The sequence below is a fragment of the Primulina huaijiensis genome, chromosome 6 (genome assembly GCF_012295235.1).
Source record: "Primulina huaijiensis isolate GDHJ02 chromosome 6, ASM1229523v2, whole genome shotgun sequence".
NCBI classification, from domain to species: Eukaryota; Viridiplantae; Streptophyta; class Magnoliopsida; order Lamiales; family Gesneriaceae; genus Primulina; species Primulina huaijiensis.
The window spans coordinates 21,978,097-21,997,428 of record NC_133311.1 but is presented as its reverse complement, the minus strand read 5'-3'; the positions used below and the strand labels follow the sequence as shown (position 1 = coordinate 21,997,428).

At 29.5% G+C, this 19,332-nt stretch overlaps 2 protein-coding genes and 1 pseudogene across 4 annotated transcripts; 2 read left to right on the top strand and 1 right to left on the bottom strand.

Moving 5' to 3' along the window:
• Positions 1–333: 333 nt before the first annotated feature.
• Positions 334–2,886, bottom strand: LOC140978342 (mitochondrial import inner membrane translocase subunit PAM16 like 1-like). 3 transcript variants are annotated; one of them, XM_073443293.1, is made up of 5 exons: positions 2,736–2,850; positions 1,856–1,935; positions 1,287–1,374; positions 784–914; positions 334–683 (listed from the first exon to the last, which is right to left on the bottom strand). In XM_073443293.1, the coding sequence occupies exons 3-5, from the start codon at positions 1,342–1,344 to the stop codon at positions 558–560; spliced, it is 315 nt and encodes a 104-aa protein (XP_073299394.1). In that variant the 5' UTR covers positions 1,345–1,374; positions 1,856–1,935; positions 2,736–2,850; the 3' UTR covers positions 334–557. The 3 variants fall into 3 exon arrangements, with proteins under 3 accessions (XP_073299394.1, XP_073299392.1, XP_073299393.1); XM_073443291.1 differs by lacking the exon at positions 1,856–1,935 and having other exon boundaries at positions 2,736–2,886; XM_073443292.1 differs by having other exon boundaries at positions 1,856–2,850.
• A 713-nt stretch (positions 2,887–3,599) lies between these two features.
• LOC140979190 (pentatricopeptide repeat-containing protein At5g50990-like) lies at positions 3,600–5,414 on the top strand (annotated as a pseudogene).
• A 1,367-nt stretch (positions 5,415–6,781) lies between these two features.
• LOC140978341 (probable beta-1,4-xylosyltransferase IRX10L) lies at positions 6,782–19,112 on the top strand. Its single transcript, XM_073443290.1, has 4 exons — positions 6,782–7,281; positions 16,676–17,064; positions 17,643–17,884; positions 18,341–19,112. Exons 1-4 carry the CDS (start codon positions 7,176–7,178, stop codon positions 18,852–18,854), a joined length of 1,251 nt encoding a protein of 416 aa, XP_073299391.1. The 5' UTR covers positions 6,782–7,175; the 3' UTR covers positions 18,855–19,112.
• Positions 19,113–19,332: the final 220 nt, after the last annotated feature.

The window sequence follows — 19,332 nt, the reverse complement described above, 5'->3', positions numbered from 1 at the left end:
TAACTTAAGCTCAACATAAAGATGTGAATGCTGAAATACTATTCGATTCTTGTGCCGACCAAACTAATCCAACATAAATCTGATGACAACCTCAATCACTCACTTGGACCGAACAAGTTTAATCTTTAGCTTAAAAAAAATTAATTAGAAAAAATAAAACTTTCCCGAGCTTCCCACACAAAAAAAAAAAATAATAATAATCCGTTAAGGTTGGAGCACCATATGTCTCGTTTCTTTTGCTCAAGCATTACAATACTTTGAAACAAAGAGTTGCCATGAATTGTTAGGCATTCCTAAACTTAGATTTGGTAAGGCTACAAACAGGGCAAAGTATCAAATGCTAATTTTGGAGATTAAAAAAATTCTGGTCTTTAAATTATACAGAAGTCAGAACCATCAGCCAAATATCAATACATATCGAGGGGTGGTAGAGTAACATTTTGTATCAAAATTGTAGGACAGCCACAGTTGGAAGACGCGTGAGAGGAAAACCCGCCAAGAATTCTTGGGCAGCTCCCTAAATATGCAGAAGAGTGGTGGGAGACAGCGTGATCCATTCAATTCGTTTCTGGTGGTTTTGTTTGGTGAATTGTTGTTTCCAGACATTCTTTGGCTCTGTGGACCTTTGATTGAAGATAAAAACTCCCATTCTTGGTGTTCCGTTCGAACAGGTTATCATACCTCTGAAAACAAGAGGTGATATTCCAAGTCAATGCCATTATTTGAAGAATACAGAAAAAAACATACAGAACTTCTTTTAGTGACTGTATAGGGAGGTGAAACCTTCAAAATCTCTTCCCATGTTGTCTGTTCGGTGACGCCTAAAATTTGCCTTGCCTCTTCTTCAGTCATTGTCTTACCTGCCCTTTTGATGTTCTGCACAGCTTCTTGAGCAACTCCATTCTTTGATGCATCTGAAATAAATAGTAAAAGTGTAAGAAATATTGAAAAAGGCCAATCCTGAAAAAGGATCTGACCACACAGCATGATCATAATCCAAGAGTTAGTCCCAAACTAATTTCAATGAAAGCAAAAGATACATTCGATCAAATTGAATTATTATGATGAAGGCTCATATGCACCAACAGTGATATGTTATCAGATTCAAAGCTCCTGAATCGAAACTAAGAGACCCCCAACTATTTTCTAAACATAAAACAACATTCTTGCTATTTCTCCATATAAAAGGTTGTCATTGAGTACATCTTATAATCTGTTGAAGCTTCTAAGATGTTCACAATAAGCTTACACAAGAATGCCAGTCAGAATCCCAAAAGAGGACTCACTTGCAAGTGCCTGACGATATGCTTGCACCAACGCTCTGGCCATTATTCCAGAGCCCATTACAATCAAGTTTGCGAGAATCCTCGCAGCCTACAAAATTGAGTGACAATAATAATGAATTAGCAATTGAACACAGCCTCCCAAATAATTACTCTTGATTTTCATGGTGGAGGGGTTGGTTTTTAAGTTCAATATAACCTCGGGCGTCCAAATATGATTATCTTGTGTTTAAATACTAGACATTTAAGCTATTTCAGGAATGTCAAATATAAAAACAAGATCCAAACATAAAAGCAAGCATACAATTGCATTAAGATAAACGTAAGTTATTTCCAGTACATATAAAAAATAGATAAGTTATCCACGACTCTCAATTCAAAATTGGCAGAAGACCTTAATATTATCAAGATAGATCAAAATTGCATGAGAAAATAGCATTCATTCAGAGCTAATCGAATAGCGCATTTCCAAGTCGTATCATTACCATGTTACCTGGGTAAGAAATACTGCTTGCAACACAAAAATATGCCTCATCGATACAACAGAAACATAGGAACAGATATAAAATAACCTTTCAATTGTTCCGGAAAAGAATTTCATATCCTAAAGTTGCATGCCAGGACTTGATCACTCGCACGATATCATCCTTGCCTATGAGCACTTGAAGATAAATCAATATATCATGCTAAAAATGAAAATAAATTACATCCATGGTTTACTTTCCCGAAGTTCCAGTGTGTGTACCACTGACTCTCAAAGTACCTTCTATGGTAAATAAATAACAGTTTGTGACATAAGTTTAAAATTAAAAGAAAGTGGATCAAAGATAGAAATCGAAACTCGGAGCACAACACTCTCCTGTTCCTTCGAAAATTGACATCCTCAAATTCCATTAAGAGCTATAGAACTAGCCATCTGATCAGATAAAATAGATAGCTTAACTTTAGGTTTCTACCAATTAAATCTCTTTAAAAGCACTTCGATTTTCATAAGCAACTTTTTTTTTTTGATCAGAAACTAAGATTTTCATAAGCAACTTAAGCCTTCAATATTCACCAAATCACCACAATCGAAATTCATGGGTTTTCCAGCGTCTGCCACCCACCAATTATAGATCTACTTCAGTAGATGAATACAGAATCCGTGTATATATATATATATATATATATATATATATATATATATCGACATGAAAGATTGTTTTGAGCCTACAAAAAGCCATTTGGATAACAAAAAAATACAATACTCTGAGGAAACAAACCACATAAAATGGTTTGAGTGAGCTGAATGGGAAAAAAGCTCCTGTTTCATCTCTTTTTCCGCGTTTCAACCATATCCGCAATTCATGTAAATATGTGCGCGAGAATACGTTTACCAACTATAAAAAACTAACGAAACATAATAATATTGAAACGAACAAAAGGAAAGGAGAGAAAGACAGAGAAGTGAACCATGGCAGGGCGGTGGAGGTAGCGTCGACCGGAGTTGATGAAGGCGGCAGCGTCGATCAGGGCGATGGTGATGGAACGCAGGGATATAATGGACTTTTCTTGATTTTTTGCTTTACATTTCAACCTTAAAAAAAGTTGAATTGTTTGGTACAAGGAACCGGGGTTAGTAAGCCCGGTCCCTTTGATTTTTAAAGAAGAACCGGGGTTACTAAGCCCGGCTCCAGAGGAGACTAATTTTATTTTTTATTTTTTATTTTTTAATGATATTTTAGTAATTTGAGAAATAGATGAAGATTCTGCAGCGAAGGAACCTATTTTCTTCAAAAACACCGTTTCTTGGATCACTAAACAAGTCCACTTTCATCCTATAACCTTTTTCATTCCTCCAGATCGAACCCGTCATTCAGTGACAGGTTCTTTTCTTTCCATTTGGCCTGATTCTGCTTGTTTTGTTTTTGTTTTTCCGCTTGTTTATTTGTTTGTGGCATTTCAGTGTTTTAGAGTGTAATCTTGTATCATTCGCAGTTCTTATGTTTTTCTGAATGGAATCAGTACATCGAGCTGAAGTTTTTAGAATTTGGCGTTTGAAGAAAATGAAAAGTGGATGGATCATTTAAGTTCAACTTTGTTTGGTTGTTTGATTTATTATCCGACTGGGGATTGGTGTGCTGGTATTGATGAGTGTAGTTCTTGGAAAATGTTTTTTTTTTACTTTTGTATTTAAAATTTACATGCTTTTAGATATTATTTTGTTGTTTGATTAATGAGCATTTTCTTGCGGATCTGTGGCTGAAGATGTTTTTAGAATTACAATATTAAAATGCCAAATCAATCAACTTTAAATTTCCGTTGTTTCCAGCGTGAATGAGATTTCGTATTCAGATGTAAAATGCTTACGTTTCTTCTCGGTTCTATAATTGATTCTCCTTTATGGGCTGATTTCTCTAGATGATCGAGCACTTCTTTATATTCTTGAAGGGTGAAGCTGCCCCCAAATTTCAGAACAGCTAATTCTGTACACGGAAAAATCATTAAACACGGGTATGGAATGTACGCATCCCTTTTATCCCTGTTGATTACGGTGTATACATCATGTGAACAACTCAATCTTGCTACAAAACTACTAGTTGAATTTTTCCTCCTTAATTTTGTTGTGGTTTCTTCCAATTTGGTTATCGATAGCTTCATGAAGGTTGGGGAATTTGATGTTGCCAAGAAAATATTTTTGGCATCATCTGCTCGAGATGTAGTCACATGGAACTCAACTATTGGAGGTTGTGTGACGTATACTTTCTTGTGGCAATTGGCATATTCAAAGACATGTTAAAACCAAGTGCTGAACCGCACTGATTTATTTTTGCGTCTGCTATTTCTGCTTGCTCCAGGCTTGGAGCTCTTAATCATGGAGGGTGGGTGCATGAGTTGATGATCGAGAAAAAATTCAACTAAATTATATTTTGTCTGTACTCGAGATGTGGAAGAATTGAGATAGCTAAATCGATATTTGGTACTGCTGCTATGATTAACGGTTTCGTGATACATGGCCTTGTTTCAGATGCAATATCGGTGTTCTCAAACATGCAAATAGAAAACATTTCACCTGATCCTTTGCATTTATCGGTATTCTGACAGCATGTAGTCACTGAGGATTTGTAGACCAGGTTCTCTAATATTATAACATAATGCAAAAGAATTTCTCGATTCAGCCACAAGTTGAGCATTATGGAGCCATGGTTGATCTGTTTGGGAGAGCAGAACTGCTAGAAGAAGCTTGGTGTTAACTCAGGAAATGCCGATGGAAACTGATGTTGTTGTATGGAGGGCACTGGTTAGTGCTTGAAAACATGCGAAAATCACGAGTTGGGTGAATTGCGGTTGGAAAAATAAAGAATCTTGGAACTGGAGATTTCGTATTGCTGTCAAATATGTACTGCTCTGTAAATAAATGGGACAATGCAGAAACTGTGAGGCATGTCATGAATAAGAAAGGAGTCCGTAAGTTTAGAGGAAGAAGTTGGGTCGAATTGCATGGTTTCATTCACTACTTTAAGGCTGGTGATAGCCGATAGGTATCACCCTGAAACTGAGGCGATCTACAGAATATTGGAAGCGTTGATCCATCATACAAGAATGGAAGGTTATGTATGTGCACGAGACTCTGTTTTCATGGATATATCTGAGGGAGAAAAGGAGGAAAACTTTAATTATCACAGTGAAAACCTGGCCTTGGGGTTTGGGATCCTGAAATCTATCCAGGAACTGAAATTTTGATTTCTAAGAACTTGCGCTGACTGCCACTCTTGGATGAAAATCGTGTCGAAGTTGTTGAACAGGATAATAACAGTAAGGGAAAGGTTTTATAGTTTTGAAAAGTGCTCTTGTACCTGTGGAGATTATTGGTAGCTGAACTTGAAGTTCGCATATTATGGGTCCTGCATCGACTTTGCAAGAAAGATGTCGATTCCACCTGGTAGCAAATCTGATGGTGAACAAAGGTTGAGGTGCATCATCTGGGATGAGCTCATGAGGGCTTTGTTTCTCTCCGTGACTAAATGACAATGAGCTAAAATTTCTGTAATTTTTGTTAGGAAAAAAAATCAAGTACATGCACATTCAAGTTTTACTTGTTGAGCTTGGTTGCTTCTTAATCCATCGCAGTATGTTTTAGCGTGTTGCTTTCCTATGTTGATTCTTGAGCTATGGTTGCTTCTTAATTAGGTGAAAAATATCTCTACTTGTGCATTAGATATAAAACGAACACCAACAAATAAAAAAAAGTGAAGCAACACAATCTTGAGAGTGAGGCCTGACCTTCTCAATTTCGACGCATCATCAGATCTTGTAAACAGAAAGGTATTCCTGACGGATTTAATATTTTCAATCACATTTTTTATATATGATTTAGATTTTAATTGTTTATATTTATAGAAAAATAAGAATATGAATAATCTCCCGTGAATATGTCACCACCACCACGAGGTTTCTCTATATAGACACTGATTGAGTATTAATTTGCACAATCTCGTGTTTCTCTTGCAAGAGATTCACATGTGTTCATTTGTTTTTCAAAGAAAAAATAAAGTTCACACTATATATTACAATTAACAAAAAAAAAATACAATTTTCTACATTCATGCATCATATTTGTCCCCAAGTAGTATATATTAAGTAACTTTTTCGTCAACATAATTCAGTTATTATTCAATGAACAAATGATTAACCTTGATGATTATCACAATATAATAATTGGTGGGAGATAAAAAATATATATATATAACTTGTTTGATTAGTTATTACTATTAATTTTACTATCAAATTATTGAAAGTTGTATATATGAACTTGAACAATCATTTTCATTGAGCTAGTTTTTTGGGAGGAGTTAAACTCAAGTCCATAATCTTAATATGGTATCAGAACTCACATTCCAAATATTTATTTTTGGACGTGAGAAGGTGTTTTATATATTACATATCGCCTGAATTAAGTTCATAAAAGTTGTATATATAAACTTGAACATTCTTCCCCTTGAGCTAAATTTTAGGGTAAAGTTAGATTTAAATCCATTACCCTAGCATGAAATAGAGATCCGACCCTTTGTGGTAGAGTTAGGCACAAATCAATGATCTTAACGTGATATCATAACAGACATACATAATGATCAATAAAAAAAAGAAAATATCTTATGATACACTAAATCTGGCTCCATTATGTGCTGAATTATCCTAATGAATCACCTGCTAATGTGGGCTTGAGAGCATGTTTTAAATGTTAACATCAAATGAATTAAATTCTTGAAAATTGTATATATGAACTTAAATAATCATCACCCTTGAATTAATTTTTAGAGACGTATGTTATATTATCATATTGGCTGAATTAAATTTTGAGAATTATATATATTGATCCTCTATTTGAGTTAGTTTTTGAGTAAAATTAGACTCAATCAATATTGACACGTATTCAAATATATAATCTTAAACAAGTTAAAAATTAAGATGATGAAAAATATATAGTTCATAATTATTATAAATTAAACACCAAATATGTATCTCTCTCTCTCTCTCCCCAAAAGCTACTTGACAGCCACTTGCCCATCCAGACCAAACATCCCTCCCTCCGCCAAAAAATATATCCAGCTTACCTGTTTCTACAAGCAAATCACATACCTGCAACTTCTTTATTATTATTATTATTATTTTTGGTGATGCATTGCCAAAAATCCCAGCTTGCAAGAAAGGGCATACCCGCAACTACCCTTTGTGATGACATTCCAACAATCGAAGTTCTCTCGCTCCAACCATTAGCATTAATACCAAGTTAATGTTTTTTTCCCATAATTGTTATTTGTGGCTGATTTAATGTGATAAAGCATTGGGATTTCCTTGATTTATTGTCTATTTTGTCGACTCTTGAGGGAGAGTGGTGGGGAAGTGTGAAACATGAAGAGTGGAAAATGGGTTTTTGCTGTGATTTTTGTTTTGTGTTCCTGTTGGAGGATAGGAGCTTTCAAGTTTCAAAGGACTCAACAAACTGAGAGAATCTCCGGTAAGAATCCTGTTTTCCTGTGTTCTTGGTGGGCCTTTCCCCTTTTCGTTTGTTCATTTAACTTGAATTGGTATTTCGTACCATTATCAGTTAAGTTGGATTAACATCTTATGGTTTGTTTTCGGTTCATTCTTGTTGAATTATTTTTTATTTGGGAAAGCGAGGATTTGCTCGTTCGCAATTCAATTTTCATTTTTTTTTTGGAAATGCAAGTTTCAAAAGGTTTGTGACTTGGTGCTGATGACACAACAAAATTGGAGGTTATTTTCATTGTGATTTTTGGCTTTGTTTGAACTGCCATGAGAAGCATTGGTGAACTGAAGTTTGATTTCATATTACACAGTACATTGTGGGGAAGAAACAATTGTATTATCATCATTATGACTTGCTTCAATAGGGTTTTGCGGACTTCTATTCAATACTAGCATGAAGTGCACGTTGACACTAATTATATATAATATGAATTTAAAAATATATATATAAAGTTAAAAATTCAATCTCCAAAACTTATATTATTAGCAAATGATGATAAACAAAACTCATATAAAACGATATAGATTGAAACAAATTCAAACAAATGTTTATCTTTCCACACACCATACATTAGGAAAAGTAACAAAAAATCAACAATTTACATGGAGATGAAACTACACGCATAATGTATAGATAATACAACATATGTCAATTCAAATTCATAGTTTTACCTCGAAGATTTAATATCATTGTGTTATCCCACTAAATAAATATTATAAAAGTAACTAGTAAGTACAATATGAAAAAAATGGATGACATGACACTTGAAAAAAAACGACAACCAAACAAGTAAATTAAATGAATTGCTCTCTCTTCATTTTGCACTTACTCATGTGCAATTTCTTGAGAGAAAGTTGATGTCAAAACTATGATCATAAATATAATTTTCAAGAAAATATCAAACTTTTCAATTTTAAGCACTTAACAATAACAAACACTCCAAACAATAATCGTAATAAGGTAGATCATTTGTGAGTATTCAAAGGAATTAAAGAGAGAAATAATATTCATATAATTTAAATCGTGATTAATATTAGCCTTTAATTTGACATTCATAGTTATTGACCCATTAATCTAAAAATAAATTATTTTAGAAAATTAAAGTTAATAAAAATAAAAATAATTTAGAATACAATTTTCATATATGGCTTATGATATTAAAATTTTAAATATGTCCCTATGGAGTGTTTCAATTTATGTAGCTGATTTGAGATATTCAAAATTGGACAACTAAAGTTATTTAAAATAATTATAAAAATATTTAAATTTCCAGGAACAATAATTATATTATAATGAAATGAAAATATATATGAAATGAATAAATAATGAAATTAAACGGTAAACACGAATAATGCAAGGACAAGTGAAAAGATGGAGATAAATTTAATAATATCAAAATCATTACAAATAAATTCGTTTAACTCACATTCACATTAACAATAGTAAATAATCATAAATCAAAAAACTTAATTCATATATTCTCCTAATTAACTTATAATCATTTCATTATAAACCAATTAATTGACATATTAGTTAAATAAATATCTGCACCAAATTATTCTATTTACGTTCTTTCAACTAAAATTTGCACATATTTATTTGACTCAAACGATCCCTATTTGTCTATATTTGAACAATAACAAAACAAACAATGCAACAGAAGATGACCATATTCAACTTCTGCACATGCCGAATTTTTTTAGTAATAGAGTCAATTTACTAAAGAAAAATAACATAAATGAATGAGTCCAAAATATATTATATTTTTCGTTCAAATTAATTGTATTTGTTTGATTACCTTTTTTCAATATAGTTGTCATTATATATGCTAATAGATTAACTTTACGAGTGCAAACAAATTATCATGTCATTATTCTTATAATTAAGTACTATTTGATAATATATAATTATGAAGATCTCAAATAAAATAGAAGTTATGAGAGGAATTAAAAAAATTAATCATTCAATTTATTTATTATTAGAATCAGTGGGAAAAAACTAATGAAAAATTGATTTGATTTTCTACATAACTCTGTCTCATTTAACAGTTTTACAAAAATATCTTTCTTGTAGATGATTTTATATGTACTTTTGTTTCAAATTTAGTAATTTTATTGATTAATAATATTTAAATTCACAATTAAATTTTGGGTTATAAAATATTATATTTGTTCATGAAGTTAGAAATTAGTAATTTGACAAAATAAATTTAAAATAAATTGACTAAATATAATTTTTCATTAAGTTCAGTTCAGTTCATTTATTTAATTTAAAAGTAATAATGGTGATTTTACATTTTTTTTTGTTTTTTCATTTTGCCAATATATTTAATTTAGAATTTATTTAGATGACTCTCCATTCAAAGCATTCAGATACTTTATCTGGGTCCTTCATATATATAAGTTTTTGAAGTATTTTTTAATTTAATTACATTATAATTATTTTTAATAAGTCATTGAGTTTATTCAAATGATAGTGAAATATACCAATAAATAACATAATTAATTTAATTTAGAATTTAAATGAAAATCCAAGAAAAATTATTAAAATCAGAAAAATAATTAATGCAAATATTAAGTAAATTTAATAGTGATTTTTTTTTAATTAGCTCAAACATTTAAGAACATGAACATGATTTACTTTGCTACACACAAACTAAAATATGAATATAACTCAACTTTATTTTTCTCATGTCCGTTTACAATTGGAAAATTTTTCCATCATCAACACATTTATAGGTATATATAATATAATAAAATGTTTTTCAAAAAAGAAAGAAGTGGAATGCAATATAATAGGTATATATATTGTGTTTCATGATGTACACGTAGAAGTGTGCATAAAAGGTTAATTTCGTCAATGCACAATTGGAAAACAATGCCTTTTATCCACACTTTTATAGGCACTAGCATAAAAGCACGTGCATCCGCACGTGAGCTCATATTCTAAATAACTGAAAATTAAATTAATAATAAAAATATTTTTTACTTTTGCATATTGATCATCCAACGGGAAAAAATAAATCAAAACAAATTATAAGAATTTGGAATAATGATTTGTCAAATTAAGTACAAAATTGAACTAACATAACAATACAAATACAATGATATGAAATGATTTGAATTGATTAAGCAATATAAAAGTGTAAATAGAATTATATGAATGTATTTTAATTAATTACGCAATATAAGAGTGGAAAAAAATATTTTACTATATGATGTTGATATTTATCTACTTATTACAACAATTAATTGATAAATATGCTCTTAAAGTTAAAAAATTACACATTAAAAATCTAAAATAGTACTTACTTATAATTTTGGAATAATTAAGAACATGTGACAACAAATTTCATTTTAAGTTATATTCTAAATTATAACCACGTAAATATTGTAAATTATTTTTTTAATTGCAACTATACATATTATTTATTTTAAGCATAATACCCTCGAGTTAAGTTGAAATAAAGCGAAATTAAGTATGAATTAACGGGAAATATTGAAATAGAGGAAATATATAATGAAAACGAATTCAAATTTTCTGTTAATAGCTTCAAACCTTAGCAAATTTAATTCTAAAAAAATGATGGGATAATGATTATGATAATACATGACACTGAAGATTAATTTAGAGTGGTGGTATTTTTGACCTTTTTCTGAAATAGAATAGTGATATTTCAATTATTAATTTAAGGAAATGAATCTTCATTTAATAAAATTGTTGGAAATGAAGTTTTCTTAGTTCACTATTTTAAGCAAATATATATTGGGCATAGAAGAGGTTAGGGATGACAACTTTCCCCACGGGTTTGGGGCCCGCAGGGAAAACTTGGAACGTGGATGAGATCCCCGATTTTTTGGGTTCGATTCGAGTTTGGGTATTTTTTAAAATCTCCGAAGTAGTTCGCGACAGATATGAGCTTATTATCCCCATCTCCAAATCCGCCCCGACCCATTATCATCCTTAGAAGAGGTGAATGGAGTATTTATTAACTTTATTTTCAATTCTCGTGTTTAAATATATTAATTTTTTTTCTCAAAATACAATTCGTGTCCATAGTCTNTTTTCTTAGTTCACTATTTTAAGCAAATATATATTGGGCATAGAAGAGGTTAGGGATGACAACTTTCCCCACGGGTTTGGGGCCCGCAGGGAAAACTTGGAACGTGGATGAGATCCCCGATTTTTTGGGTTCGATTCGAGTTTGGGTATTTTTTAAAATCTCCGAAGTAGTTCGCGACAGATATGAGCTTATTATCCCCATCTCCAAATCCGCCCCGACCCATTATCATCCTTAGAAGAGGTGAATGGAGTATTTATTAACTTTATTTTCAATTCTCGTGTTTAAATATATTAATTTTTTTTCTCAAAATACAATTCGTGTCCATAGTCTTTCTTTAGACCCTTAATGCCTAAATCTTAAACATTCTTAGTAGATGTTTTCAATACTACTAAATTTTGTTTATTGAATTTATAAATTTGTCTGATATATAATTTTTTTTAAAAAAAATTCTACTAAAATCTTTAACTTTCTTATTATATCTAACTCTCTGAATTTTTCTATGAGATTCATATTTTATGATATTATTAATATATTAAGATTCATAATTATTGATATAAATTCTATTAAATAATTTATTAAATTCTTTACTTTCAATTCTTAGTTAAAAAATATAAAATATTTTAGTATTAAATTTCATATTATTATATTATTATATACTTATCATGTTATTGTACTATTGCATATATAATTATTTTTTTCTTATATCTTCTTGTGATACTATAATTTATTATTTAATTAGAAACTACACTAAAATATAATTAAAAAATTGCGTTAAAATCATAAAATAACAAGTAGAGAGAAAATTAAAAGGATAAAATATTTAAAGGTAGTATAAAGATGGATTATTTGAGAAATTTAATATAGGAGTTACATTTTATTCTTGAAGTGATATAAGTTACTACAATCAATATATATTGTTGTGATAATTCATTAGCATTTGTTAGACTATTAATTATATATTATGTGGAATAATTAGGCTACTAATTAATTATATATTAGATGGAATAAATAAAAATTTTTATATTTCATTTTTACTCTTACAACAATTAGAAATCTACATATATATCTTTATTGAATTTTTGGATTTGTATTGATGAGGAGGTCATTTTTATTTTTTGACAATTGGAAAAATATGGCCAATGATTTACACTTTTGTAGATATATAGATAAAAAAAATATTTTTATTATCAAACATATCTTCATTTTTAATACATAGATTTCCCATAAATTGTGTAGAAAATTTCAATGCAAATCTAACAACACACAATTTAAGTGGTTAGTAAAAAATTTACAATGAATAACTTATTGTTTTTATATTTTTATAAGTATAATAGTTAAATATATATTCTTTTAATATTTTTAATGATTTTTTAAAATTAAAAAATACATTCTTGTAATATTTTTTCTAAGATTTATGTATGAAGAAAATATTATTTCTCTAATGTATTTTTTATTATCGAATATCTATTCAATTTTTATGTAATATTATTTTCAAAATTTCTTATTTTACAATGTTCTATTAAAAAAAATAAAAACACTATGATGAGTTCAAAAAAATAAATGTATCAATTAAATAAAATTAATTATATATTAGATGGAATAAATAAAAATTTTTATATTTCATTTTTACTCTTACAACAATTAGAAATCTACATATATATCTTTATTGAATTTTTGGATTTGTATTGATGAGGAGGTCATTTTTATTTTTTGACAATTGGCAAAACATGGCCAATGATTTACACTTTTGTAGATATATAGATAAAAAAAAAATATTTTTATTATCAAAAAACATAGATTTCCCATAAATTGTGTAGAAAATTTCAATGCAAATCTAACAACACATAATTTAAGAGGTTAGTAAAAAATTTACAATGAATAACTTATTCTTTTTATACTTTTATAAGTATAATAGTTAAATATATATTCTTTTAATATTTTTAATGATTTTTTAAAATTAAAAAATACATTCTTGTAATATTTTTTCTAAGAATTATGTATGAAGAAAATATTATTTCTCTAATGTATTTTTTATTATCGAATATCTATTCAATTTTTATGTAATATTATTTTCAAATTTTCTTATTTTACAATGTTCTATTAAAAAAAATAAAAACACTATGATGAGTTCAAAAAAATAAATGTATCAATTAAATAAAATTAATTATATATTAGATGGAATAAATAAAAATTTTTATATTTCATTTTTACTCTTACAACAATTAGAAATCTACATATATATCTTTATTGAATTTTTGGATTTGTATTGATGAGGAGGTCATTTTTATTTTTTGACAATTGGCAAAACATGGCCAATGATTTACACTTTTGTAGATATATAGATAAAAAAAAAATATTTTTATTATCAAAAAACATAGATTTCCCATAAATTGTGTAGAAAATTTCAATGCAAATCTAACAACACATAATTTAAGAGGTTAGTAAAAAATTTACAATGAATAACTTATTCTTTTTATACTTTTATAAGTATAATAGTTAAATATATATTCTTTTAATATTTTTAATGATTTTTTAAAATTAAAAAATACATTCTTGTAATATTTTTTCTAAGAATTATGTATGAAGAAAATATTATTTCTCTAATGTATTTTTTATTATCGAATATCTATTCAATTTTTATGTAATATTATTTTCAAATTTTCTTATTTTACAATGTTCTATTAAAAAAAATAAAAACACTATGATGAGTTCAAAAAAATAAATGTATCAATTAAATAAAATTAATTATATATTAGATGGAATAAATAAAAATTTTTATATTTCATTTTTACTCTTACAACAATTAGAAATCTACATATATATCTTTATTGAATTTTTGGATTTGTATTGATGAGGAGGTCATTTTTATTTTTTGACAATTGGCAAAACATGGCCAATGATTTACACTTTTGTAGATATATAGATAAAAAAAAAATATTTTTATTATCAAAAAACATAGATTTCCCATAAATTGTGTAGAAAATTTCAATGCAAATCTAACAACACATAATTTAAGAGGTTAGTAAAAAATTTACAATGAATAACTTATTCTTTTTATACTTTTATAAGTATAATAGTTAAATATATATTCTTTTAATATTTTTAATGATTTTTTAAAATTAAAAAATACATTCTTGTAATATTTTTTCTAAGAATTATGTATGAAGAAAATATTATTTCTCTAATGTATTTTTTATTATCGAATATCTATTCAATTTTTATGTAATATTATTTTCAAAATTTCTTATTTTACAATGTTCTATTAAAAAAAATAAAAACACTATGATGAGTTCAAAAAACTAAATGTATCAATTAAATAAAATTAATTATATATTAGATGGAATAAATAAAAAATTTTGATATTTCATTTTTACTCTTACAACAATTAGAAATCTACATATATATCTTTATTGAATTTTTGGATTTGTATTGATGAGGATGTCATTTTTATTTTTTGACAATTGGCAAAACATGGCCAATAATTTACACTTTTGTAGATATATAGATAAAAAAAATATTTTTATTATCAAAAAACATAGATTTCCCATAAATTGTGTAGAAAATTTCAATGCAAATCTAACAGCACACAATTTAAGGGATTAGTAAAAAATTTACAATGAATAACTTATTCTTTTTATACTTTTATAAGTATAATAGTTAAATATATATTCTTTTAATATTTTTAATGATTTTTAAAATTAAAAAATACATTCTTGTAATATTTTTTCCAAGAATTATGTATGAAAAAAATATTATTTCTCTAATGTATTTTTTATTATCGAATATCTATTCAATTTTTATGTAATATTATTTTCAAAATTTCTTATTTTACAATGTTCTATTAAAAAAAATAAAAACACTATGATGAGTTCAAAAAAATAAATGTATCAATTAAATAAATAATCAATACATTACAAATTCAATTATTTTAAAAATTTCTTGTTTTACAATTTTCTATTAAAAACATAAAAACATTATGATCATCATGTGTTTAAATAAATAATCAATACATTACAAATTAAATATCCCAAATTTGTCCCTAAATTTTACATACTTGTTCCACCAATGTCCATGCAATTAATACAAATATCCATGCAATTAATACAAACAATGAATAGTTTTTGGACAATGTAGTAAAATCACAATTGAAAAACTTTGCCCATCATCCATACTTTTATAGGTATATAGATATAGATATAGATGAATGTATTTGTAGCCATTTATTTTATATTGGTAAATAAACTCCAAGGATATATGTTTTTTTCCGTTGTCCATACTGGAAAAACTTGGTTCAAAGTTCAAACTGTAGTTGCTTGTCGAAGTATCAAATCATTCACAAGTTTGTTTTTAACTCCTCAAAACATCATCATGTTCATGCACCAAAACCATAAAACAAACTCCTTGAAATATGTGTGTCGAGTATGCTCAAACAGACACAACTTCGCACAGAGCACTTTCCTGAAATTACAATACCGGCGAAACAACTTCTTGAAGTTAGTGTGTCCAGTATGTTCAGCAGACACTCACCACCGCGCACAGAGAACTTTCAGCGTTCACTGAACACACCACACTCTACTATCAGGTGAACTCATTTTCTAGGTAGCCCGCGTGACCCATGATTTTCTGATGTGTCAGAGGTTCCAGTTTTGGACCTGCTTTCAGTTGTTTTTAGATCAAATTATTCCAGTCTTTTTAACTATTTTTGGTCGGGTTCCGTGTAGGTTTATTGTATTAGGAAAGTAGCGATTACTAGACAAGTTTAAGCCACTTTATGGTGTCATCTGGTATTTGTATGTATTCATTAGATCATAAAGCTGCTAATGGTAAGTTAACGGGTTTTGTTTTTGTGCAAGCCGTTGTTAAAGCCTATGGAGCATGTCTTCTGGGTATTTGTGTTAGAGAGTCTGTTTTGGACTACTTTGGGAGTTAATTTTTTGGAATGTGTTTTCCAAAAATTGATTTGTTTAGTGGGTTTTAAGTATTTGCTACTGTCAAAAACGGTTCTACGAAAAAAATAAGTGCATGCCCCATTGTTCATGTTTTATACTTTGTTGCTAGCTCTTCAATTTGTTCAAATTCTTAAGGTATTCCCAGTAGAAAGAATAACTCGTGCTGTTTGAGTTGACATGACATCAAACTGTTAGGAGCAAAAAACACCTGGCTGGGTAATTGATTCTTAATGTTTTTTTAAATGTGAACATATATCTACTAGTTCAGTTGACAAGCTTCAACTTCTTTTGAGATATTGTTAACTTGAACTTGTAATCATGCTTAATATGTCTATCAATTGAATCTCAGGAAGTGCCGGTGATGTTTTGGAAGATGACCCGGTTGGAAGGTTAAAAGTTTTCATTTACGAGCTCCCCAGCAAATATAACAAAAAGATTCTACAGAAGGATCCAAGATGTCTCAATCATATGTTTGCTGCAGAGATTTACATGCACCGTTTTCTTTTATCAAGCGCTGTTCGAACTCTTAATCCTGAAGAGGCTGATTGGTTTTACACGCCTGTGTATACTACTTGTGACCTCACACCAAATGGTCTCCCTTTGCCTTTCAAATCGCCTCGTATGATGAGGAGTGCGATACAACTTATTGCTTCAAATTGGCCTTATTGGAACCGGACTGAAGGTGCAGATCACTTTTTCATTGTGCCTCATGATTTTGGTCCGTGCTTTCACTATCAAGTAAGAAATTCATTCAATGCATTCTGTGTTCTACACTTACAAATTCAGGATCCCGTTATCATTTTTTTCTGACGGAAAGATGTGGATATCATTTACTAGACTGTAAACTTTGAGAATTTGGTATATTAAAGAAATATTTTCTTGTTATCACTGACAGAATATCATCCAGTACAATTTGTATGTCAAAATGCCAATAAGCATCACATAAACAAATTATATCATATATTTAAAAAGAGAGTATGTCTCCCAAGAGACAATCTGTGTCACAGATCAATATCCGTGAGACGGGTCGACTTGGTCTATTTCTAGAGTGAAAATAATATTTTTGACGTATAAAGTAATAATTTTTCATGTGTCGGGTCGGATAAAAGATCTGTTTCACAAAATTTACTCGCGAGTCGGTTTCGTAGGAGTTTTGTGTTACAAAAAGTTATGTGAAGTCCTATATTTGAATAAGGAGTTAACTTAGTGTTTATCTCAGTTTTAGCTTAAATGTCTTGAACTTACTATAAAATATTGGAAATAATTTTGTTACTATGAATATTTCTTTGTAAATGTATGTACCATTCTTGTTGAAGGAAGAGAAAGCTATTGAAAGGGGGATTCTTTCACTACTCCAGCGGGCTACCTTGGTTCAAACTTTTGGACAACGAAACCATGTTTGCTTAAAGGATGGTTCTATCACAATTCCTCCATATGCTCCTCCACAGAAAATGCAAGCCCACTTAATTCCTCCTAGTACTCCTCGGTCGATCTTTGTTTACTTTCGAGGTTTGTTCTATGATGTTGGTAATGATCCTGAAGGTGGTTACTATGCAAGGTATTCTCTCACTTTTTATTCAGTTAAAATGCGTATTTTTTAAAATAAGAAAATCTAAATGGTGAATCCATTATCAAGCATTTTTTAAAAAACAACTAAATAAGCAAACAACATAATCTATCATATAAAAGTAGCTGCTGTCACATTCAAATAGAGTCATTCATTATTAGAGTTATTCGAAATCACTGTTTACTCGCCTGTTCTGAATTATGAAAATTAGGATTATCACTTGATGGTTTCTTTGAGGATTGAGAGACATGCCCGGATCTTTTTGTGAACACAAAAATCCTCCTCACCCAATTGAATAAAGGTGGGCTAGCAATTTAACGAAGGGGGCAAGTTCATAAAATTTAGTTTGTGAAACATTCATCTAAAATTTCACCATCATGCTTAAAGTTTTATATTCCCATCTGGAATCTAGATTGTGTGGTAATATCTATGCTACTAACTTCGCAGAGGAGCCCGAGCGTCAGTGTGGGAAAACTTTAAGGACAATCCTTTGTTTGACATCTCCACGGAGCACCCAACCACCTACTATGAGGATATGCAGAGGGCTATCTTTTGTCTGTGCCCACTTGGATGGGCTCCATGGAGCCCCAGATTAGTGGAAGCAGTTATTTTCGGTTGCATCCCTGTCATTATAGCTGATGACATTGTCTTACCGTTTGCTGATGCTATTCCATGGGAAGAAATTGGGGTATTTGTAGCAGAAAATGACGTTCCTAAGCTGGATACAATTCTTACCTCGATTCCCATTGACGAAATACTAAGGAAGCAGAGATTGCTCGCCAACCCTTCCATGAAACAGGCTATGCTTTTCCCGCAACCTGCTCAGGCTAGGGATGCTTTTCATCAAATCTTGAATGGGCTTGCTCGTAAGTTGCCACGTGGTAATGGTGTCTTCTTGAAACCAGGTGAAAAGATGTTGAACTGGACAGCAGGTCCAGTAACTGATCTTAAGCCTTGGTAAGTTGCTGACTGGTGATGGTCAGATTTTTATTCACGAATTCCTACTTTTTTTGTTTTTGCAGCAGGATTTTGCGTATCTTGAAATATATTTGATGACTCTATTTTTTCTTGTCAAATAGTTCTTTATGGCTTTGTGTTAGCTTCATTTCTTGATGTCGTTTGACAGAGTAGATGGTTTATCTAGGATTAGGATATGATCTTGAGTTCCAGTATAAATGTTCGTGTTAATAAAGATCTTACCACAACGGAGTCAACTTTTTATTTTAATTTGATCTTGAAATTTATCGATGATTCGAGTCAGATAGCATTTTGAGCTAAAATTTGTTTTAATTGGCGTTCGAATTTTTCGTTTTAAAGCTAGATACCAAGTTGAGATTGATGCTATGGTTTAACTTTGTGGGTTTGTTTTAATTTTTTTAACAATAAATTAATAGTAAATATATATTATACTTTATCAATAGTTCGTGATAAATGGAACT